At 40.8% G+C, this 24,083-nt stretch overlaps 1 protein-coding gene across 5 annotated transcripts in view; it reads left to right on the top strand.

Moving 5' to 3' along the window:
- PRR16 (proline rich 16) overlaps positions 1-24,083 on the top strand; it is a 787,493-nt gene that overhangs the window by 569,739 nt on the left and 193,671 nt on the right. For 3 of the 5 annotated variants that reach the window (XM_077746357.1, XM_077746354.1, XM_077746353.1), the window contains 2 exons: positions 17,440-17,496; positions 20,524-20,685. The exons of 1 other annotated variant lie outside the window; for it this stretch is intronic. In XM_077746357.1, the coding sequence (XP_077602483.1) occupies positions 20,527-20,685 (159 nt within the window). In that variant the 5' untranslated portion in view covers positions 17,440-17,496; positions 20,524-20,526. The remainder of the gene's footprint in view (positions 1-17,439; positions 17,497-20,523; positions 20,686-24,083) is intronic. One more of the 5 variants, XM_077746356.1, reaches the window with a different exon arrangement.

Genomic DNA, 24,083 nt, shown 5'->3' with positions numbered 1-24,083 from the left:
ATGGTCCAAGTAATAGATTTTAGCCATCAGAGAAAACATTCAAGATCCTTTTTTCATTGTTTCATTATTAAAGAGCTGGAAAGAAAATGAGAAAAATAGTTTCTCAATTACATAAATTTGGAGTGTTTTTAATAAGTAGCCTCTGTCTCTTGAATAAAGAAAATATTATTGGGGTAAGAAAAATGGATCCCAATGATTGGTGAAAAAAAATGTGTCTGTGTGTCTGTAATATTGGCAGAAGATATCTAGAGAAAGAAGCAGAAAAACACAGGTGATGACTTATTATTTCCTCCTGGTAGAGTCTCCTGTGGAAAAAAAAAAGTAATGCAAGAAAAGTAAATTATTTGAACTCACACTATACAGGTAATCAGTGGTGTATATTAAAGTTTCTGGGCACCTGATGCAAGCTCACTAAGTAAATGATTGATGGGATATATGAAATATTGCAGGTGGAAGATTTATTAGAGTTCATAAAATGAAATATTTTCATTGTACAGATGAAAAATTGAGACCAAGAAATGACAGAAACACATTCAAATTTATAGATTCATGACAGATAATAGTTTCTGCTTTTTATTTTTGTTTTTGGTTCCACAAGTAGAAGGTAAGGGTATTGAATTTGCAGTTAGTCAGCCTTGGAATTAATTCAGAGCTGTGTAATCCCATGCAGTCAAGTTCTTTCTGCCTCAGTGTTCTCATCTGTACACAGGGATAAACATTATAGAACTTAGGATGTTTATAAGGATGGGATGAGCTATTGCATATAGATCATTGAGCAGAGTGCATAGTAAGGACACGATAGACATTATTTTTCTCTTGTTCTGCCACACCCAGACTCTCTGTCAAGCACTCAAATCATATCTAAGGATTTGAGTTAAAAAGATCGTCTAAATCCCTATGGTGATCCTTTGGGGGGAAAGGGGTGCAGCAGTCATTCACATATTCCTGTGATATTTTGTTCAGAACCCATTCTAATATCTTCCCACTGTCATGCTCCTACCAATGTGGTTTTCTTGTCCAAACCCACAGTCTAGATTTGTTTCCTGCTTACTTGTATTATCTAAACTGATCAAAAGTTCAGCTACTCAGCAACAAACTGACCCCTGGAATCTTTAGTCTATTTGGACTAAGAACTTTGTAATTAGGCCTCACTTAAGAGATGTGGAAATATGGAGAGTCAATAGGGACAGCTCTCTGGCTACATGGTTTTTACACTGGAGCATAGATATGAGTGACAGTGGTCATCCTGTGTCACAATGATTAACACAAAATATGCAAGAAAAGGAGGTGTTGGCTGAGATGCTTTGTATACAATTGGTGCTCATAAATAATTGGTGCTCATAAATTTCTGTTATAATAAACTGAATTAAGAGACAGAGAGTTGAGGGGCGCCTGGGTGGCTTAGTCGGTTAAGCGTCCGACTTTCGCTTGGGTCATGATCTCACGGTTCGTGGGTTTGAGCCCCGCGTCGGGCTCTGTGCTGACTGCCAGCTCAGAGCCTGGAGCCTGTTTCACAGTCTGTGACTCCCTCTCTCTCTGACCCTCCCCTGCTCACGCTGTCTCTCTCTCTCTCTCCTAGAAATAAATAAAACGTTTAAAAAAAAAAGAGAGAGTTGGAATATATTCCAGGTATGTTGTTTCCTTGAGGGCATAGCAAACATATCAAGGACTTTGGAAATGCTTAGCCTTCAATAAGAAATATATATATAATATCAGTAGCCAAAGTCAGGGAAAGGTGGGGTCCATAAGACCTGTACTTAGTTAGAGGCAGGTGAAATACACGAACTCCCAGATTCCCCTGAGACCTCTAGGCCTGTGGACTTCATCTACTCTGCCTTATTAGAGAAAAAATGGTCACCCTTGTTCAAAGACATAGCTGTGGCAAGTGCCTTTCTGAACAGTCTTGACCTATTCAGGATTATCCCTCAACTACCCTCCTTGCCACCCTACCAGTAATTTTGTCAAATCTGAGCATGACTTGGAAAGGGAAGAGCTCATCATGTGAGGAGAAGAGAAGAATTTTTTTTCTTTTTTTCTTTCTTTTCTTTTCTTTTTTTTTTTTTACCAAAGGAACTCTCACACCTGGCTAATGTGACATGCCTGATGCATGCCAAAAAGAATTAGAGAGTATTCCTGTGACTGGATACTAAAGGTACTGAACCAGCAGGAACAAGAATATAATTGTGGATAAGAGAATGTTTTCAATTAGGGGCACTTGTTCCATGCCTCAGGAATAACACCTTGGCCCAGACCTTTGGAGATGATTTTAGTATATGTGCTGCCGAAGCGAGCACTGGAGATGATTTTAATATGCTTTTTGGATGACTCAGAACTTGCAAAAGGCAATGGCTCACATTAAGTGAGTTAGAGATGGAAGAACAGCTTTGGGAGAGTACGCAAGAATGGATCCACAGGCTCAGAGAAGAGCAAGTGCTAAAATGAATCTGGTATGTAAAATTGGAAAAGACCCCAACTGAAAATGTCAAAGCAATAAGGGATGTGTTAGTGAACTCCAGCATTCCTCAGTACCTCAGAAATGGCTCTTCTCTGTAGCACAGTATTGACAGTGGGAAATTCCGTCACTCACCAAGGATGAGAAATTCCAGAATAGCCTAGGTCGGGGAGTGGCACTTAACTATCAGAAGCCATATGGGTGCAATGACCAGAAAGGACATCCAGGTCAAAATGGCAGCCTTGAGACATCTGACATCTGGCTCATCATTGGAGATGGCTCCTAAAACATGCTATACTTAGAAACAACCAAGAAGGATATATGACTTGACCATGTGTATATATATGTGATTGCCTTGGTGGTGCAGTTCATGTTTAAGAGCTCTTGATTGAACTAGATTAGGTCATAATAAGAGGCCAATATTCTTCTGAAACTGTGTTATGAACTGAAGGTGTCTTCCCCAAATTCACATGTTGAAATCCTAACCCCCACTGTAATGGTATTTCAAGATGAGGCATTTGAGATATAATTAGGGTTAGATGAGGTCATAGGGTAGATTAATGCCCTCATGATGGTATTACTGCCCTTATAAAAAGAAACTCTAGAGAGGCTCACTCCCTTGCTCTCTGTCTCTTCCTGTAAGAACACAGTGAGATGGAGGCTACCTACAAGCCAAAAGAAGAGGCTCAGAATGAATTTATCTTTCTGGCATCTTGATTTTGGACTTCACAGCATCCAGACTGAGAAATAAATGTCTCTTGCTTAATCCAGCAAATCTATAATATTTTTAAATTTTATGTTTTCTTTGTACTCACCTGATTTCCTCATATTCTGCCATGCTTCCTCTGAGAGTACTCTCTCAGTCAAGAATCTGCATTTCAGACTCTGCAACCCAATTTAGAATAGTAATGTTTCTTCACATATTTATTGGGCATATACCCATGCCAGACATGCCCACACTAGGCATGAGGTGGTGAATTCGACAAGCATTTTACTGGTTTCACAGGGTTCAGAGACTAATGATCTCATTAGCATTATTTACTAAGCATCTTATTAATGGAATTTGATAGTACTTTGTAAGAATACTTTTGTTCATTTCATAATATCTCTTAAAATTTTCATTAAAGTTTCTGGATGTTTTTTGCAGAGAATATGCCATATAATATCTTCATTATAGAAAGTGTATTACTTATTCAAATGCATGAATATGGATGATACATTTCCAGAAGTATTCAAAGATCAAGTATATTACTTGACTTCTCAATCTGTTCTTGTCTTACACGTTCTAGTATTGTTCCGTAGGTGCCATACTTTCTTATTTCTCATTGATATTTCTTTTTTAAAGTCCATTTATTTATTTTGAGAGAGAATGTATGTGTGTAAGAGAGAGACAGAGAGACAGAGAGAGAGAGCAGGGGAGGGGCAGAGAGGGAGAGAGAGAATCCCAAACTCTCTTCAGAGAGCCCTACTCAGGGCTCAATTTCATGAACCCACGAGATCATGACCTGAGCAGAAATCGAGTCAGATGCTCCACCACTAGCCAGCAAGGTGCCCCTCTCATTGGTATTTCTAAACAGGTTTCTTTTACTAAAGTATTTAGTCTAGTTTCTTCATTAAATTATTTCTTCAAGCATCCTCTTTATTATTTTTCAAGTTAATTTTTTATGTGTTTTTCAATATTTAATCCCATTCCCCAAAATCTTTGGTTCTCTCTTCCTCTCTCTCTCTCTCTCTCTCTCTGCCACTCCCCATCTTTATAAGGAGATATGCTCCGCATGTCAGTGTTTGCTGACATTCATGAAATATCAGTTGCCCTGTTCTTTCCACATTCCTCCTGGTTACTATTGAAGATGTGAGTACACATATCAGGTATAACCTTAAGGCACATCAGTATATATGAGTCCAGACTCATTCTTAGCCCTTAGTTGGTACTTAGTTGTTATATTTCTACTTTAGGAGATGGTCTTATTTGGGGGCGCCTGGGTGGCTCAGTTAAGCATCCGACTTGGGCTCAGGTCATTATCTCATGGTTCATGGGTTGGACTCTGTGCTGACAGCTCAGAGCCTGGAGCCTGCTTCAGATTCTGTGTCTCCCTCTCTCTGACCCTCCCCTGCTTACTCTCTGTCTCTCTCTCAAAAATAAGTAAACATTAAAAAATTTTTAAAAAAGAGAGATGGTCTTATTTTTTACTCTGCTGTGTTCATATACATCAGACTTCTCTAAAGTATTCTTTATGTGAAAGCATACATTTTTTAGTGTGCAGAGAGCTATGTCATGGTCGTTTCCTTGCTTACTTAATTTTACATCCGAGGGCTCTCCCCTCCCACCTAGGTTTCAATTTCCCACCACATCTATCCCCTCTCCCCATGGCTGCCCTGTCGTTATCTGTCAGCCACAGCCTCTGCGTGGAGACTGAACTCTGCATGTGGACATTCACTGTGTTCTGATCACATAAAGAAGGAATACCCAGCAGTGGCTAAGATTGCTTTCCCCTAATATTTTTGTTAGCGGTTAGCATCTCATTTTGAAAGGAAAATTTAGGGAGGCAGAATCATCGAACACCATGAACCAAAACAAAACAAAACAAAAAACAAAACCCACAAAGCATTTAAAACTACAATCAGCCAATTACATTTTGAGACTTTTAAACTGAGTGTTAACTTCAGCTACATTTTCCCAAAGGACAGACACAGTCACCCTCAACAAACACCTTGGCAGCCTTTCTTGGGAATATGGTAAGCAACACTCCACCCTCTCCGCGCCCCAGTGAAAACCTGGCAAGTGTGTCTTTTCACGTCTTCCACTTTCTAGAACTATAACAGAGGCTGGAGGGGTCCAACAGTATGTAAGTCTATAGAAACACTTGGAAATGCTGTCAGATACTGCACAGTGTAGAGTTGCCTATGTCATTATAAAATATTCACATAAGAGCACTTAAATGGAAAGAAGAAACCAGCACAGCATGAGAAGAAACTTGAGCTTCTAAAAGAGTTTCTAAAATAATTAACATATAAAGCAATTTTAATTTGTCCTTTTTCAAGTTAATTAGCAGTGCCGGTGACTGTTCTTATATGAAAGATATAACCACAGGAGTTAAAAATAATTCAACTGTGTTTTTAAAATATTTATTCGCACCTATGATTGTGTTGTCCAGTCTCTTTCATTTGCTTGGTATGGCTTATGGGAGAAGTAGTAGGTGCAATTTATACACATTAACAGTGTCCAAATATATCTAATAGCTTAGAAAAATAATTTGAACAAGGTGTGTACGATGGGAAAGTTATTTGTACAATTTAGCTGTGAGAACTGAAAAAAGAAAGCTGTAAGACAAATATGAAATTTTGTGCCCTTGTAAACATGTGTTACTCTGATCATTTAAAAAAAATTTTAATGTTTATTTTAATTTTTGTTGAATGGTTAATGTTTAATGTTTGCTTAATATTTGTTTAGTTTTTAATTTTGAGAGACATAGACAGAGCATGAGCAGGGGAGGGGCAGAAAATGAAGGGAGACACAGAATCCGAAGCAGGCTCCAAGCTCTGAGCTGTCAGCACAGAGCCCGACGCGGGGCTCAAACCCACAAACCGTGAGATCATGACCTGAGCCAAAGTCGGATGCTTAACTGACTGAGCCAGCCTTTGATCATTTAAATTTGCCAAAATTCTACTGTGCAGGCCTAATATATAAGTAATTTATTAAATAAACTGGTTATGAATGCACTCATATTCCAGGGTAGGCATGTGGATGGGAGAATGAGTCAGGAGATACCCCTATATTATAACACACACACACACACACACATTATTTTCCTGCAATGACAATCAATTTTGGACTAAAGCTGGGACCCCAGGTCACCCTTCCCTTAGAATGAAGGACTTCCTACACAGTTCGTTTATATTCTTGCAAGTAGGGCTCTAACTGGTTGGCCAGCCGTACACGGGCAGACATGATTTGAGTTTGCAGTGTGTGTAATAAGGCAGAGTGAGCCAAAGCATGGCACTTTCACATAGGGTAATTTGATAAAAGTTTAATAAATGTCAGTGGACAAGTGGTGTTAGAATGTAATCACACCAAACAGTGGTGCAGAACATGAGGAGAAGTCAAGGTCTGAAGGAAAAAATGGGGAGAATAGAATAAACAGAACCCAGGAAGGCTTTTGTCAAGGGCTGTGACTTGGGGACACAGCCAGCCTTGCAGGAAATATGCCAGAGAAACCTTCTTCCCTTAACCCCTATCACCTGAACCAACGTGGAAGGCCGAGAGCAAAAGATTGCATGGCTGCCATCCACACAGGTGTCCCCTGTGCACAGATCACTGTAAAAACTAGTGAACCGTTTGTCTGGTTTCACTAATTCAAAGTCTTGCTCTGGTGACTGACTGCCTCACGAGGCTGCCTTCATCACCTCTCTTAGTCCTTACCCGCCGTCCAGCACACATTTTGTGGAGCCAGAATCGCTGTAATAGAAAGTGAGGTGGGAGCTCCATTTCAATTATATAACTTTCCTAGGGGTTATTCTTACAAAATTGACTGAAGAGATTTTAATGTGTGTATTATGTCCAAATCAAAAGAATACTATTAAATTAATTTCAGAATATGCAACGTAGGACTGGATTTGATGGAGCCCTATAGATTACAATAATGTTTAAGATTAGAAACATATATGTTGTCAGGTAGAAAAGAAATAGCTTATACCTCTACTAGAATCAGTACTGGGTAAGTGACTGATTTGCATAGTGAAGCTCTTATTTTTATGCAAGTTTATTGATTTTTTTTGAGAGAGAGAGAGAGAGAGAGGGGCAGAGAGAATCCCAAGCAGGGTCTGCACCATCATCACAGAGCCTGATGTGGGACTCAAACCCACGAACTGTGAGATCATGACCCGGTAGAAGTTGGACGCTTAACCTACTGAGCTACCCAGGTGACCCATTGCCGCTCTTAAAACAATAAATAAATAAATATCCTAGGTCAGGAGCCAGTTTAATTCAATGATGACATTATTGCAGAATTTGGTTCACAGTGTGGTTTTCACACCATTCCAAACATCCAAGTTCACTTGGCTATAAATTACCTGGCATTCGGCTTATCAGGGAGAAGCTGACTGAGTTTTACCTTGTGCTGCAGCCTGGTGAGGTGCCAGTGGAGTCTAAGTCACACTTTCTGTTCCTGTGCTGCTCTACGGAACAGCTCAGAAATGTCAAGAATGTTACTGAGCTGCCAGTGTGTCAAATGCATGGTGGAAAGTACATGGCAAAAAGCTTTCCCTTTTGTTTTCCTGGTTGCATTAGTGGATTCTGAGCTCTTTTATGGCTCCAGATGGGCAGCACTTGAACAACTGCTTTTGTTTCATATAAATGGTCATGTCCTTATGGCAAAGAAAGTCCCATTGTGACAGTACATACTGCTTTGCTATAGAAGTATTAACCCAAACCTTTGAGTGGATTCGGTCCTAAGCTTAAAAAAATCTGACATAGCCACAGTCTTTGAGGTTTCTTGAATAAATCTTGGTCTGAATTTGAGAATGGGAACTTTTCCTTAAGTAATTCAAACCAAACAGAGCCTTCCCAACTTCTCCCTCTCCTATTCCCAAATACCCTGTAGCAGCAAGTAAAGATTGGGTTCAGTCATCAGGGAGCTAAAAATAAGCAAGCAAACTCTACCCTGACTTAATGCAGAAAATATACTAGCTTTGGCCCTGAAAGACAGCAAAGAGTATTGGAGGGACACAGTATGTAGGGCTAGGAGTTGGGGAGCTTTGCATTGTAGGTGAAAGCCCCATGAGCAAGAATGAGCACACCTGCAAGTGGTTGTCCCACAACAGTTGTGTGACCTCAGTGAAGACTCCTAACCTTGGCGCATGCGTGGCCCACTCGTTTAAGCATCCGATGCTTGGTTTTGGCTCAGGTCACAATCTCGCGGTTTACTGGTTCAAGTCCTGTGTCAGGCTACGTGCTGGGAGTGCAGAGCCTGCTTGGGATTTTCTCTCTCTCTTCCTCTTTCTTTGTCCGTTCCCCACTCATTCTCCCTCCCTCTCTCTCTCAAAAGAAATAAATAAACTTTAAAACCCTTAAAAGAAAGAAAGATAAAAGACTCCTAACCTTAAACTGAGAATGACGGTACTTCCCCCTCTAGTTTTGTTGCTTGATACCCAGCTTCGAGGGAGATGGTGATGGGACATTGGGAAGTGGGTGGAAAATAGTAAAGGTCTATACAAATACAGCATAAATAAAAATAACAGAACAGAATTTGTTACTTGGACAAATACATCAGCATAAAAATATTATGGAAACATAGACCCACAATACGACTTCCAGTAAGCCCTCCTATACCGAATAATCCAGGTTTATGGAATCAATATTCAGGAAAAGCAAAATATGACCAAGAGTAATCATCACTAGACACTTTTGGAACAGATCTTACTAAATTCTGTTCCATGAAATTCTTTAAGCAGAATCCTTACAGGTGTCATGTTAAGAGAAGGAAGGAAAGGGAAGGGAAGGGAATGGGGGAGGAAGGGAAGAGAAAGGAAACATATAAGAAGTATGGGATTTTGTGGTCAAATAGAATAAGTTTTGAAATTAAAATTAAACAGACAAAGATTTTTCAGATTTGAATATCCTGATTTTTAGCCTCGCCATATGTAAGAGGGGTACGTTTTATGCAGTGTTTCCAGATTTTTTAAAAAAGTGAAACTGCTGGAATATACTTTGAAACATTGCTGTTGTAGGGGGTTTACTTAATCAAGCAGTTCTGGAAAGCAGCCAAGTCCTGGAGCGGTGGAGGTAGCAAGTTCCTTGATGCACAGAGAACATCCATCAAAACAAACACACAAAGAATAACAGTGACTAACATTTGTTGAGCAATTCACAGATTACAAAACATTTCCACATAATTATGTTTTGATTCTCCATTCACTTTTGCAAACAGGTATTGTAATCACACTGGCAGATACAGAATAAATGGTGGTTGGTGGAGTTTCAATGTCTAAGATCACAGAGCCAGTGATAGCATATGAGTTTCAAACCTAAGATGTCTAACTTCACAACTATTGAGTTTTCCCCATCGCCTGCTGCTTGATTGTTTAGAAAGAATAAAGCAGACAGTGTAGCTCTTTGAACCAGTCTTTAAAAACCCAAAATAAGGGATAGAGACTTTCCCTTCTATTAGATCCTAAAAACCACACAGGGAAGTGGTTTTTAAAGGAAACTCTCTAGGGGCTTTTTAGATATCTGGACAGTTGATATGAGTGGCATTTAATGGAATGAGGGACACTGTGCCGTCCCACTGTGCAAGGTGGGAAAGGGCTGAACTGTTTTCAAACACCCTGCTTCAGTACTAGTTGAGCTGGTGCTAAGCATGCTGAAAATATAGTCTAATAGGACTTTATACATGGTAATACTAAACAGTTTTTACAAAAATTATGTGAAAAGCCAAGTAATATGGAAGGCATTACAATAGGGTGCCATTCTGGAATAAAGGCATTGTCTTAACATTAATCAACACTGAGCATTCTTCTGTACTAATTATAGCATTTACAGATACACGCCGAATTGAAAATAGTTTCAAAGAATTAGAAGTTATTGGAAAAGAAACAGCTTGCAAGTATGGAAAAGGATAGTGAGAAAATTTTAGCAAAATTAGAGCCAAACATTATTAAAATAGCAGAGATATCAAGGCTTTGATCAAATTTCAGTAGTGACAGGTGTTTAAAAATATTTTATATCCTACCATCCAATATACATGTATTTTTGAAACATAACACTCAGAAATCTATGTTATGAAAAGTCATGTAATTTTTTTTTTTTTTTTTTTTTTTTTTTTTTGCTGTATTACCAAGTTAACAGTTGTTTTTCTATCTTATTCTGATCTTGTCCTTGGAAGTTTTACCAGCTTTTCCAGACCCTCTTGCATTAAGGCTTCCTTTTTCTAGTCCCTACTATCTTTCAAAGGATATTATCATTAAGACCTTTTAAAGTACTAGATATTGGGGCGCCTGGGTGGCTTAGTCGGTTGAGCGTCCGACTTTCGCTTAGGTCATGATCTCGCGGTTCATGGGTTCGAGCCCCGCGTCGGGCTCTGTGCTGACTGCCAGCTCAGAGCCTGGGGCCTGTTTCAGTCTGTGACTCCCTCTCTCTCTGACCCTCCCCTGTTCACGCTGTCTCTCTCTCTCTCTCTCTCCTAGAAATAAATAAAACATTTAAAAAATAAATAAATAAATAAAGTACTAGATATTGCCCATAAACCTCAAGATGTAGGGAGTGTTTAAGGTAGGAGAGATGATTTTTATGATCCCTCATTATTTATACAATGCTTTTGAAAAGAGTTGCTGTGGGGACAGCTACTATTCTCTTGACCTATTTGTATCATTTGAGGGTTCATTTACGACCAAGTATCAGGTCTGATTCTGTGATCAGACCCCTTGATTCTGTGATCTCTGAATAATCATGTAATCTTTCTGAACTCAGTGTCTTTATCCATAAGATTAAAAGATTTGGATTATATGGCTTCTTAGGTCATTTCCAATCCTGAAATTCAAGATTTTCTAAAATCTTGCTATAAATGAGTGTGTTTTATATTAGGATGTGGGCATATGCTTATTTTGTGATGTTGGCTATTCTTATACATGAACTTTGATAATAATATCTGGTCTTTAAATAGGATATCATTTACGTACACACTTGAACTCTTGAATAGCATATATGACCACTTGGTTTCCTATTAGACAAAACATTCATTTTTTTCTTATTTTTATTTGAGTCCATGGAAATGCATCATTCCCAGATCATGCGTGACTGTTAAGTATATTTGAATGAGCACTTGCAAATAACATTTACTCAGAATCTTAAAATCAAGCATGACGTCTGCTGCACTGATGTACTGATTAGTTGTCAGAGCCTGTGGCTGATGCCTCCTTCTCGTTCCTGAAAAACCTATGGATTATTTCCAATCCAGCCTCATTATTCTTCCCTAGTGTATGCCCTGAGGCTGTATCTACCGCACACCCACAGCAACCAACCTCACCGGGCTAATGACCGTCCCTTTCTCCCTACTGCTCTCTGTCCATTTCAGAGGACTTTAACATTCAACTTTACACCTTGTGTGTTGCAAAACCCTGGAGAGCATTGTTCATGTATACATTCTGTGTAATATCCAGGCTCTACTGCTTACTTCAGACACTAAGAAATGACACCATCCTTGTGTAATTATAGAACTCCTCTGACATGGGTAATACCTGCCTTAGAGAGCTCTGGCTGCCATAACAAAATACCATGGACGGTGTGGCTTCAACAACTGAGATTTATTTTCTCATAGTTTTGGAGGCTAGAGAGTCAAAGATCAGGGTGCCAGGGTTCCCAGCGAGAGTTTTCTTCCTGGCTTGTAGCTCCCTTCTCACTATGTCCTGACATGATAGGGCCAGTCCTTGCTGTTTGCACAGAGAGAGACAGGGAAAGGGAGAGGGGAGGAATGGGAGGTGAGCAAGGGAAGGGACAGTGTGGGTGAGAGAGAGGTATTGACAGAAGGCTTCTTCTTATAGGTCAGTCATGAATCCTGTCATGAAGGCCCATCCTCTTGACCTCGTTTACCCCTGATTACTTCCCAAAGGCCTCATCTCCAAATAGCACTGGGCTTAGGGCTTAAGCATCTGGATTTTAAGCAAACACGAACATTCAGTCAATAACATTCTGCTCCAGGCCCCCCAAACATCATCTCCCATGTATGCAAAATACATTCATTCCATCCCAACAGCCCCCAAAATCTTAACTTGGTCCAGCATCATCCCCAAAGCCTGAAGTCCAAAGTCTCATCTAAATATCCTTGGAATCAGTATGTGTGAAACTAGAGGTTATAATTCACTGTGAAGCAAAATTGCTCTTTAGCTGTGAATCTACGAAACCAGACAGATCATTAATGTGCTTCCAACATACAGCAGTGGGACAGGCATAGGCAGACATTCCCATTCCGAAAGGGAGAAATAGAAGGAAAGGGTGATGGGTTCTCAGCAAGTCCAATATCTAGTAAAGCAAATCTCATCAGTTGTTAAAGCCTGAGAATAATCAATCCTCTTTAGTTCAGGGCTCTGCCTTACTAGCTGCCTGGGGCAGTGGTCCACCTCTGTGGCTCTGCTGGGCTGAGTTACACCCCCCAGGCAAGGGGCTGCCCAGCAGGATGCACTCATCCTCAGGTCTTTGTTCAAAGCCTATCCAGCCTGTTAAAACCACCATGGTGGCCCAGAAGATCTCTGAATTGCCCTTGGGTCCTTTACCCCCTTTCTTGAAGGAGAATGCACATTCACATCCTAATAGCTCTGTGACCCAATTCTATAGGATCTAAGAAGTCTGACTGCCTCCTTTTATTTCAACCCATGTCCATCCCCTTCAGTTCAAACTGACTGTTTTCATTTTGTATAATCCACACCCATTTCTTTATTGATTGTCCAGCCACACCCATGGTGTTCTCGTTTGAATGTTTGTTTGTTTGTTTGTTTGTTTTTGCAAACCAGGCTAGTCGTTGTCTTAATGTTTAAGTTCTGGTTCCTTTTTATTTAATAGTTCTTCCTTCAGTTCATCTGTCTCTTGCCTTATACTGTAAGCAACCAGGAGGAGGTACACTGCTTCTTGGATACTTTGCCTAAAATCTCCTGTGTTAAATATCTAATTGCACCGCTCCCAAGTTCTGCCTTCTAGAAGACAGAAGAGTAGCAAAATATTTTAGCCAAGGTCTTTGCCACTTTATAACGAGGATCACCTTTCCTCCAGTTTCCACCAACATGTTCCTTATTTCCATCTGAGACCTCACTAGAATAGCCTGTAATGTCTGGATTTCTACAAACCTTCCGTTCTTGAGTATTTATGCGTCCACTGCAGCATTGATCTTTCTTGGTCCTCACCATTCTAGCTCTCATACTGTAGTTCTAGCATATACCTCAAAATTCCCTCACCCAGTTCCAAAGCTGCTTCCACATTTTTATGTATTTATTACAGCAGTGCCCTACTTCTGAGTATCAGAATCTGTCTTCAAACAGATGTCTTCAAACAGACTCAGTCATCTCATTTCTGCAAATATGTCTAAAGGAAATGAAATCAGGATCTCAAAGAGCTTTCTGTATTCCCATGTTCACGGTAGCATTATTCACAATAGCTAAGACATGGAAACAACCTATGAATTCGGTTGAAATACATTGGATGGAGACATGGAAACTCAACAAATAAATGGGTAAGGAAGATGTTCCTCTCTCTCTCTTGCTCTCTCAATAGAGTATTATTCAGCCATGATAAAGAAACAAACCCTGCCATTTGTGACACGTTGGACCAATCTTGGGAGCATGAGGCTAAGTGAAACAGAGACAGACAAAAGTGTCATATTACTTAAAATGGAACCTTAAAAAGCTTAACCCATGGAAGCAGACAGTAGAGTGGTGGTTACCAGTGGTGGGGGATGGCAAAAAGGGGAGATGTTGGTCAAAGGTACAAACTTTCGGTTACGAGTAAGTTCTGGGGATCTAATGGTACACCATAGTGACTGTAGCTAATAACTCTGTATTATGTGAAAGTTCTCAAGAGAGGAGATCTTAAATGTCTTCACCACAAGAAAGAAATGGTAAGTATGTGACAGGATGCTGGTGTCAGCTATGCAATGGCAGCCACCATTTGACAATATACAAGTATTGCAAATCGTCACATTGTACATCTTAAACTTGCACAATGTTATATGTCAGTTATATGTCAATAAAGCTAGAAAAACAAAACAAAATCTGTCTTAGCTTGGGCGTCCATAACAGAATGCTATAAATAACTGGTATTTATTTTCTCGTAGTTTTGGAGGTTAGGAAATCCAAGATCAGGGTATCTGCCAGTTCAGTTACTGGTGAGGATTCTCTTCCTAGCTTGTCTGTCTTCCCACAGTGGCCTCCCATGGCCTTTCTTTGGTGCATGCTCATAGAAGGAGACATCTCTCTCTCTCTCTCTCTCTTCTCCTCCTTATAAAGTCACTAATGCTATTATGAGGCCCCCCTTTCATGAATTTAACTCTAGCTATTTCCCAAGGGCCCCATCTCTAAATACAATCACACTGCAGATTAGGGCTTCAACATAGGAATGTTTGGGGCCTGTAAACATTCAGACTATAACAATATACGGTTCAAGTTTGGGTTGAGGCTTGGGCCAAAGCTCTTGGACTTTTGATGAGCAAGAAGATTAAAAAATGTAGGTAGTGTGTGAATTAAATAGAGTAATAGCTTTGTTATGGACCCCAATGATTATACCAAGGTCCACTAGCTTGGAGTGGAAAGGTGTGTAAGTCCTTATAATCTGCATTGTACAGAATGCTCTAGACTATTTGCAGAGTTAGGTCATTCCATCCGAGTTTTCTCATGAAGAACTAAAACTACATACTCTATCTGGCCATACACAGTGGATGGCATTCCTGGCCACCTTAGCCTGGCAGGACTTGGCTTCATATGTCTGAAGGCAGTAGTATTGCTTAAGCAGAAAGAGGGTATAACTGCTGCCAACTTCTCCTCTCTGATGTTATCAAAACCCGTTATTCTTGGTTCACCCTTACTCACTTTCTTGGGAGGAACAAAACAAAAACTGACACAAAAACTGAGGACTCTTTAACTTCTAAAAACAGTGATTGCCAAGTATCTATGAAAACTAATGGGGCACCTAAATGAGAAGTGTCAATGATCTTAGTACTAGTAGGGTGTATTGTTTTTTACTAAATGATCACGTTTTCCTTGGTTGTGGCTGAATTGCCTTCCAGGAAAAGAGGCTGCTAAGCTATTAAACTGTGCAGCGTGGCAAGGGGCCAAGTCTTAAAAACACCTCTTTGGCACATCTGTAACAGGCCTGGAGTATTGAAAGTCTCAGGTTCTCTGTTCACTTGGCCCAGAAGTCTGAAGCTGAGAGGCAGAATGAGATGTCAGGCACAGGCCCCAGGGATTCAGGATGAGTGGAAACTCCTGAGTGGAGTAAAGGGAGTAATGGTTTCAGTATTGCTTCCACATGTGGTGGAGGGCAGCTCAGCAGCTCTGGGCTAGGTCAGGCCTTCAAAGCTCGGATCCTCAGATGGGAATGGATGAAGGGTTCTTGGCATGGGTGAACTGAGTGTCCAATCTAAGACTTGAGTGAAGTGAGCTTTGGGAAGCAAGAGCAATTTAAAAATGTCAATTCCGGTGGCGGGGGGGGGGGTGGGTGGTTCAGTTAGTTGAGTGTCTGACTTCAGCTCAGGTCATGATCTCACCTTTTGTGAGTTCAAGCCCCACATCAGGCTTGCTACTGTCAGCCCTGAACGCTCTTCTGATCCTCTGTCCCGCTCGCTCGCTCTCTGTCCTTCCCCCACTTGTGTACATGTTCTCTCTCTCATTCTCAAAAATGAATAAACATTAAATTTTTTTAAAAATGTCAATCTTTTGTGTGAGTAAAGTCAAGGTATATGATCAAATTAAAGTCTATAGGGTGGATGCCTTTTCCCCCCAGGGGCATACCTCCATTTTGGTGGAGAAATAACGGCGCAGGTATAGACAACTTGATCGAAATTGGGCTGGTCATTGTACTTTTTCACCCTCAGTTTGTCACATACAGATTGCTGATTCATATGGGGTCTTTCTCTGTGTGAATCAGAAAAAGATTTTGCTTCCTGAAAACACTTTACTTCCATATAAGAAAATTATCATAATATACAGATTTTGTTAGAATAACTTGTTTTAGTGCCACCTACTGGAAAATCATAGTAATAAGTACAATAATGTAAGCCTTTTCTATAAAAATGGCACAACTCTGATAGCAGCTTTGCACCCAACTCAGTCATAGTAATTAGCTCATGTGTCCATATCATATCTAAGCTAGATCTATCAAAGCCCTCTTCTGGCAACTTGCTGTGATGATCTTTTTCTTCTCTAGATACAAAAGTTGTGAAAATGTGAGCCTGGACTTACAGGTGACCACATTTTAACTTTGTGTAGGAAGGAGCTTAAGAGAAAGAATGAACAAAAACAGGGTGGGATACAGGGACAGAAAGAAATAGACCCGATGGTCTTAGAATTTCTGGCTCCAATCCTACTCGAAGATACTTCTATCCTTACTTTGCTTTGGCTATGAAATAATTTCCTTTGTTGAGTTAAACAAAAGTTCAGTTTCTTTCACATGGATAAAAAGTAAAAAAAAATTTTTTTTAAAGCCAAGTATATATTGACTTTGGATGTCAAGTAAAATAAACTGACTACAGTTGGGAAAGAGGGCAAGATTAGACACTCTGAGGTAATCTCAGTTTTTATATTAGAGTCATGTGTGCAATTATCTAAAATTGTTCCTGCTAGGACTATGTCTTGCTAAACCTAGTTGTACATTTCCTCCATAGTATAGATTCTTGCCTAGAGTAGCCATTTAAATTTTTGTTGTTGAGTTAAAGTCCATTGACTTTAAAGGCTTCTATTGAAACTTCCAGATCACGTTTTTTTAAACCAATATGCATTTATCTATCGGGGGTAGACATCAAAAGCAGTTGATCAAAAGGACACATTTCTCCAAACAAATGGAGGCCACTCCACAAAATGTATGAGTCAACACAGAGTTCTAGCTCTTAATTTGTATTCCTTAGATATGAAACAGTGATGTACCATTTAACTGCCCAAGGCCTTGGTTTTCTCATCTACAACATAAAGAGATAGAACTAGATAATCTTTAAGGCTTACTCCAGCTAAAAAGAAACCTAAAGTTTTCTTTTAATCTCTCAAACCAATGATTTTCAGAATGTGGCCCCTTTCCAGCAGCCTAGAAACATGTTAAAAGGCAAATTTCAGACCCTACCCCAGACCTACTTGATCAGACACCCTGGGGGTAGGATCTAGTAATCAGTGCTTTAACACACTCCAGTTTGAGAACCACTCCCCAGACTTATGCGCTGTATTTATTTAATAGTCAATGTATATATGGAGAAATTTCCTAATTTCTCTCAGCTGTGTTTCACTGACAACATTTTATCTTTCAGACATGGGTGTCCTTCTCCACCACGCTCCTCCTCAATCCCCCAGTGAAAACTGTTTTGGTAAGAACAGCGTTGTCATTTTTTTTTTTTTTTGATGTTTTCAAATATCTCTGATGACTTTATTAGACTTTTCAAACAAAAATAAGTTCATGCAAAAGAAAAAGAAAACCAAAAGTCAAACCATTAAAAGTGATGTTATATTATGCATATCATCCTTTTTTTGAGAATCAATAAACATTCTTAAGGTAATGAGAATCAATAAGAGCTACTGCCAAGAAAATGGAACAAAGTATTTTTGGGAATATTCTTGAACTCTTTGTGAATTAAAAATTATGTCAGTGTCATAACATTTTCTACAGCTTAATTAATAGTGATCCGTTGGAATAGATTACACGCGCGCACGCGCGCGCACACACACACTCAAGAGTACTGATAAGTGCTTGTAACTAAAAAAACAACCACTAGATGATCTCCTATAATTATCCAATCCTTCTTGCTGCAAAACTCAGAAAATATAGATAAAGATACAGGAAGATTAAAATGCTGGGTACAGGATCACTTCTGTGAATAAGACTTTTCCTTTTCTATTTGGAAATCTGTAATAGCGTCTAAGTTTATAAGTGATGAGGTTTGAGTATGTACCTATTTGCAGCTGGTACTAGTACATAAATTAATTTATGGACCAATTGATTGTAAATTTTACTATGTGTCACTTTTACTGTGTGGTCCCCATAATTTGGCTTTAAAACATCATATATGAACCTCTGAGAGAGTCCAGGATAAGCCAAAGGAAAGAATGATTTTTTCCATAATGGTAAAAAAAAAAAAGTAAAAAACTAAATAGACTTTATGTCTATGTGTTCTTTTCATTCTGCTCCCTTCCCCTCATATTTTTAACTCTCTTTGTAAGAATTTTTTCTTTAGGAATATTTTACCCATACCTGCTTAATAACTGGAAGATAGTGGTAGCCACCACTGGTAGGGTCCTACCAGGTTTTTAGTTTGAATTTGGAATTCCATTTAAACATTTCCCCTTTTGCTTGACTCTGTATTACGTTCAAATGCAGATCTAGATAGATGACAGCCTATCTATATCAATTATTTAAGAATAAATGGTGATATGGATATGGATGGTATATTTTAGAGTAATAATTATTATTTGATTTTGAGCCAGAATACTTTAGTCCATTGATACCAATGGATATCATATCTTAAGGATATTCAGAGTAGCATGTATCTATTTTTTTTTAATGTTTTATTTATTTCTAGGAGAGAGAGAGAGAGACAGCATGAGCAGGGGAGGGTCAGAGAGAGAGGGAGTCACAGACTGAAACAGGCTCCAGGCTCTGAGCTGGCAGTCAGCACAGAGCCCGACGCGGGGCTCGAACCCACAAACCGCGAGATCATGACCCAAGCGAAAGTCGGACGCTTAACCGACTAAGCCACCCAGGGGCACCGCCTGGATCTATTCTTAAAGTGTAAGAGTATTATTTTGTCAGTGGAAAGGAAGACAACCCTTCTTTTCCTCTTCTCCAATATTCTTGCCTAAAATCATATTTTGAGTTTTGCGGGCTTCTGTATTTACTTACCTACAACTGAGAGTCAAAAATTCAAATCTAGAGAAAAAGCATTTTTTCTTTTTTCAATATGGTCTCCTGCCATTTCTGACCACTTGTCTTTATTCACGTATGAAATAAGGGTATCATTAAAGATCAGAAATTTCCAGTAGGAGAGCTTGTAAACCTGATAAAATTATTTTAACTGTTATATCTTTATAAATAAAAAACCTGCAGAGACAAAGGAACTTAGGAAAAAGAAATCTATTCTCCCTACCTCAGAGACATTGAGCATATTGCTTATTGAACACTCCTAATTATTTCTCTCTTTTTCTCGTCTCCAATTTTCTTACTGCACACTGGTTCTTTCATTCTTTCCTTGTTTTAATTGTCTCCCGACAGCCCCTGCTGGGACATCCTATCTAAATTTATAATTTTTTTCTTCTGGTGTGTCTTTTCTTTTTTTCCATATTCATATATGACTTCCAATGATTTTGTCAAGGTAAAGTGTTCAGAATTAAGACAGTTGATGGATTATGGAGGGTTTAAGGAACTCAGAAGGGGAGAATTTCCAAGATTTCCTTCATCTGTAGAGGCTTGTTGGAGCAACCTGGGGTGTGAGAAGCAAGAAACAAGGGCCCTGCTAAGGCAGGACCAAAATGGGAAGCCTATTAAAATAATGATTTGGAGTCCCGTGCACCGAAGACAATAAAGTAAAGCCATCCTGCCAGGCCAGTAGCTAATAGCCCATGGGTTTGTTACTAAGGAAATTAAAACTTTAGCTAATGAGAATGGGAACCACCTACTGAGAATGAGACTGAAGGCTTCCTCTTAGCTCCCCTCCCTGGGTCCTTTTGACAGAACAGTCAGAAAGTTATTTCCTATTTAGTAGCGAAAGACTTGAAATGGAGGTTTAAAAAAATTGATAGGGGAAAAAAAAAGTTGGAAGCAAACTCTTCTTATTCAGCTCTTTCAAGAGGAAAGATCTAGANNCCCCGCCCTCTACCCAAAACATACATCAGCATAGGTCACGAAAACAAAAAGGATAGTTGGGGGTGGGGGGAGGAAGAGAGAGAACCTGTCCCAGATAAGTACAGCTAAGATGACTCAGACAGTCTCCCTGAGGGATTTTTGGTGTGGGGACGTGAAATTATTACATCCGCTATTAGTTTTGTGGACTCAGCAGGATTAGGCCACCTCGTTCAAGAACAGTGGCTGGATTTCATTATTCCAGCGGGTGAGGGGTCTTTATGCACATTTCTCTCTCTCTCTTTACCTGTAGAAGTAGGAACACCTCTGTTTAACTCCTAGGTGAACCAGGGAAATGATTGGAGGCCTTCGGAACATACTTTGGTCCTCGATACACACTTAGGGTCGCTTTACTGCCCCTAAATGCAACTCCTGGCCCTACGGGGGATTCTTTCCATTTTGTCCTAAAGTGTGGTGGGGACCCAGGGCTCTGCTGCTGGCGGGAGAGAAGGCGCAGGCGGCGAGGGGTGAGANAGCGCTGACCTGCCTCGCCTGCCCCCAGAGAATGTCAGCCAAGTCCAAGGGGACCCCCTCCTCGTCCTGTCCAGCCGAGGGACCGCCGGCAGCCTCCAAAACCAAGGTGAAGGAACAGATCAAGATCATCGTGGAGGATCTGGAATTAGTCCTGGGCGACCTGAAGGACGTGGCCAAGGAACTTAAGGAGGTGAGAGGCGCGGGGGTGGGGAAGGAGTTCGTCACCTTTCGCCCTCCTCGGGGTTCCGGTCCCGTTTTCAGTGGGGACCGTCAGATTTCTTAACTCCTCGCAAAGTGGTGAAAGACGTCTGCAGACGGACTTTCTTTGCTCCGGCGACTCCTGAAAAGAGTTGCTGCACTTTTTTTTTTTTTCTTTTTAATCAGGAAGAAATCAACTAGTGTTTTAATCGATGCACCTGGGATCGTGGGAAGGGCGAACGCGTGCGTGTCTCTGTATCTGTGTGCGTGGAATGTCGGGGAAGGGGGCTCACTGGGGGTGTGTCGACAGAGGAAGCAATGAGCAGCCCGGCTGGAGCGTGCAAAATGCTCCCGTCCTGCCCTCTTGCTCCCCCAGAGTCCTTTGGCAAGTCGCTCCTCGCCTGGCAGCCTCCCCAAGCCGCGGCTGGAGGGGGCCGGGTTCCGGGCCCTGGGCCAGGCCGGGGAGGGCAGCCTGGGGGAAGCTCGGCTCTGGCTCCCCTCCCCGCCTCCCGAGCCGCGCTGGGAGGAAGGCGACCGGGGCTGCAGGCAGGGCAGCCCAGACTTGGGGATGGAGAAGGGGGTCTCGGACTTTCTCACTTTCGCGGTTCTTGAAGCATCCTCTGCTCTCTGAACGTCGCTCCCCGTAACTCCGGGCCTTCCCGCCACCCCACCTCCTTCTTTCCTCCCATCTTGTAGCCGCTTGGCTTTGAACGTGGGGAGCTGGGCGCGTCGGTGAGCGTGTGCGCTCGGGTGGTGTGCGTGCACCGGGGGTCTTGCCGCTTGGGGTCCGGGCTCTTGCGAACCGGACTGTTTGGGTTCTTTCCCGCTCCCCGTTCACCCTGCCCCTCGGTTCCACTTCTGGCCTCCCACCCGTAACCCCTGTGATCGGGTTTGAAAGCAGCCGGGGAGGTGACGGGGCTGAGTCTGCGTAACTCCGGCGGCTGCTCCAGGCGACGGGGGGTGGGGGAGGGGCGGGGGCGCCCGGGAGCCCAGCCCGGGGGCCGAGGCCGAGCCCGCTGTTCCGCTCCCGAAGGACTGCCGGTGCGGTTCTCGGTCAGGGAGTCCGCACCCGCAGGGGTGCGAGAGCTAAGACTAACTTCTAAGGTGGTGGCCTCGGCGGGAAGGGAAGGAGTGGGGCAGACGCGAAGTCCCAAATTGTATTCCTGTTCCTGAGGCCAAGTGGGAGGAGACTGAGGGTTGTTTGGATGTCTGGCCTCCGGAGATTAACCTCCTGCATCCAATTTCCAATCCAAACGTGAGGAAAGAGACCCCTCCCCCACAGCCCAAGTCCCTTTCTCCCCCGATTTCCCATTACCTCTAGGTAATATTCATTTCACCAAATGAAAATCTGTTAAAATGACCCATTCATTGGCAGGGTTCGGTTTGCCGGTGGCACATGCCATTTCTGTAGGTTGTTGCATAGACAGCATAATTACCACTGAGGTCCTGAGAGTGGAGATTGATACAGATGATAGGTGCAAGGATCTAAGTTGTTCCTGTTGGCAGGGCTTTTCTGGGATCATTGCTTCACAACTGGTTGACAGATGGCGAGGTTATGCATTGAAATTCAAGTCTAAAGATGCTGTTCATCTCTTTGTTATTCTTTTATTTGACATCTTTGGCAGGATGTGTTTTCATCTAAAACATTATGGCGTTTTAAAAAATGAAAAAAAAAATGGGCATGTTCCTTTTGGCAGAATTCTGTCTTAGTTGAGGTTTTTACCATGGGGAGTGTGGGAAACCTTTATCAGCAAAGTAATGTGTTTACTGTCGTAGGCAGGGGGCTGGAAGTAACAGATAAAGCAGTCAAAACTCTGCATTTATAGGCACATGCTTCCATGTTAGGATGTGTCACTCCAGGATCTCTTTTAGGCAGAATAAATAAAGAGAAACTGCACGTGGTCCTCGTTCTGCTTTGCCTCATTATTCTGTAGGCTTTTGGAGACCACGTAGATCTACACTAAAACTTTTAACCTCCCTAAGGCTCTTGATTACAATCACAAAGCAGTAAATCAGGAAGTCTCTGCGTCTCTCTTTTCCTCTTTCTGTGTCTTCATTTATTGGAGGTTTTATAAGGGAAAAAACAAACACAGGTCGTTTATAAGAAGTATGGGAAAACGTAAATAACGTACAACCAAGTAAATGAAAGCATCTATCTTCTAGACAGATCCAGAGATAAAATTTTGACTTAATGCTTTGGAATCTTTGATGGGCTGCCAGGGTCTGTTTGTGTAAAAATTTCGCCTTAAGAGTGAAATTAATGAATGATAAGTGATGTAGTGGGATTGTTAATGACTTTTGTGAGACTATCATCTTCCTGGGTTTACTCATGGAATTGTATATGCTAAGGCTGAATCTCAGAGCATTCGCCATTTTTATAGTATGAATGATAGTTATTTTGAGAACAAATATTTATAGGGCATGTTTAACCTATGACATCTTGCAGTTGTTCAGCATTTATCTTTTAAAGATAATACTGCTCATGTGACTGAACATACCTTTGATGTAGGTTTGTATGGAGGAGTAACTGAAAACTTCATAAAATTGCAAACCTTGTTGGTCTCTAGATCTGTGACTTGTAAATATGAATTTCACTAATTCATCATTTGTTGTATTCACTATTCTGGCAGTTTATCACTGGTATATATTGAATATACACTGTTATATTTAGAAATCAAATTCCTTTATTGGCAGTGCTATGCCTTTAGGCCATACTCTATCATGATATAAATTAGCCAAGGGTTCTTATTGACTTGGAACAGAAATTAGAAAAAGAAGTGATTATGACTAGATCACTTTATCAGTCACCATATAGTATTTGTTTTTCTTTTCTGTTTTTTCTATTCTAGAAGACATTATTCTTTTTTGAATATTCCATTTTTTAAAATGCTCAAAACATTAGTTTGGGATGCATTTTTCCTGTCTTTGAACATCACTAGTGTCAAAGGGCATTATTACTGCTTTTCATGGCCACTCTCACTCTGATATAATAGGCTTGAGAATTAAAAGCAGAACTGAGAGTAAGAATTAGTGTATGTAGATTTATACAGTGATATTTGCTATGTACTTAGTAATGTGGCAAGTGTTTGGTGAAGAAAGTCAAAGCTTAAAAAGGATGATAAGATAGGAATTTTAAGGACCTTCCAATTTATTCAGATCCATAGTTAACACAAATGGATCAATGCCATATGCAGGAGATCACCTATCCAGGTCTTAAAACTGGATACATTGAGTTTTTCATGAAGGACTAATCCTTTGGGTGGATGAAGAGTCAAAACAGAAGATTTTAGAGCTTTGAGATGTGGATACAATCTGAAGAAGTAGAGAGGAGAGGAAATTAGCAGGAGATACAGTATTAATCCATGATGCTTTTTCTGCACATTGAAAAAA

This window comes from Crocuta crocuta, unplaced genomic scaffold, assembly GCF_008692635.1.
Source record: "Crocuta crocuta isolate KB4526 unplaced genomic scaffold, BGI_CrCroc_1.0 scaffold218, whole genome shotgun sequence".
Classification (NCBI taxonomy): Eukaryota; Metazoa; Chordata; class Mammalia; order Carnivora; family Hyaenidae; genus Crocuta; species Crocuta crocuta.
The sequence above is the reverse complement of the archived record's forward strand: the minus strand, read 5'-3'. Positions and strand labels throughout refer to the sequence as shown.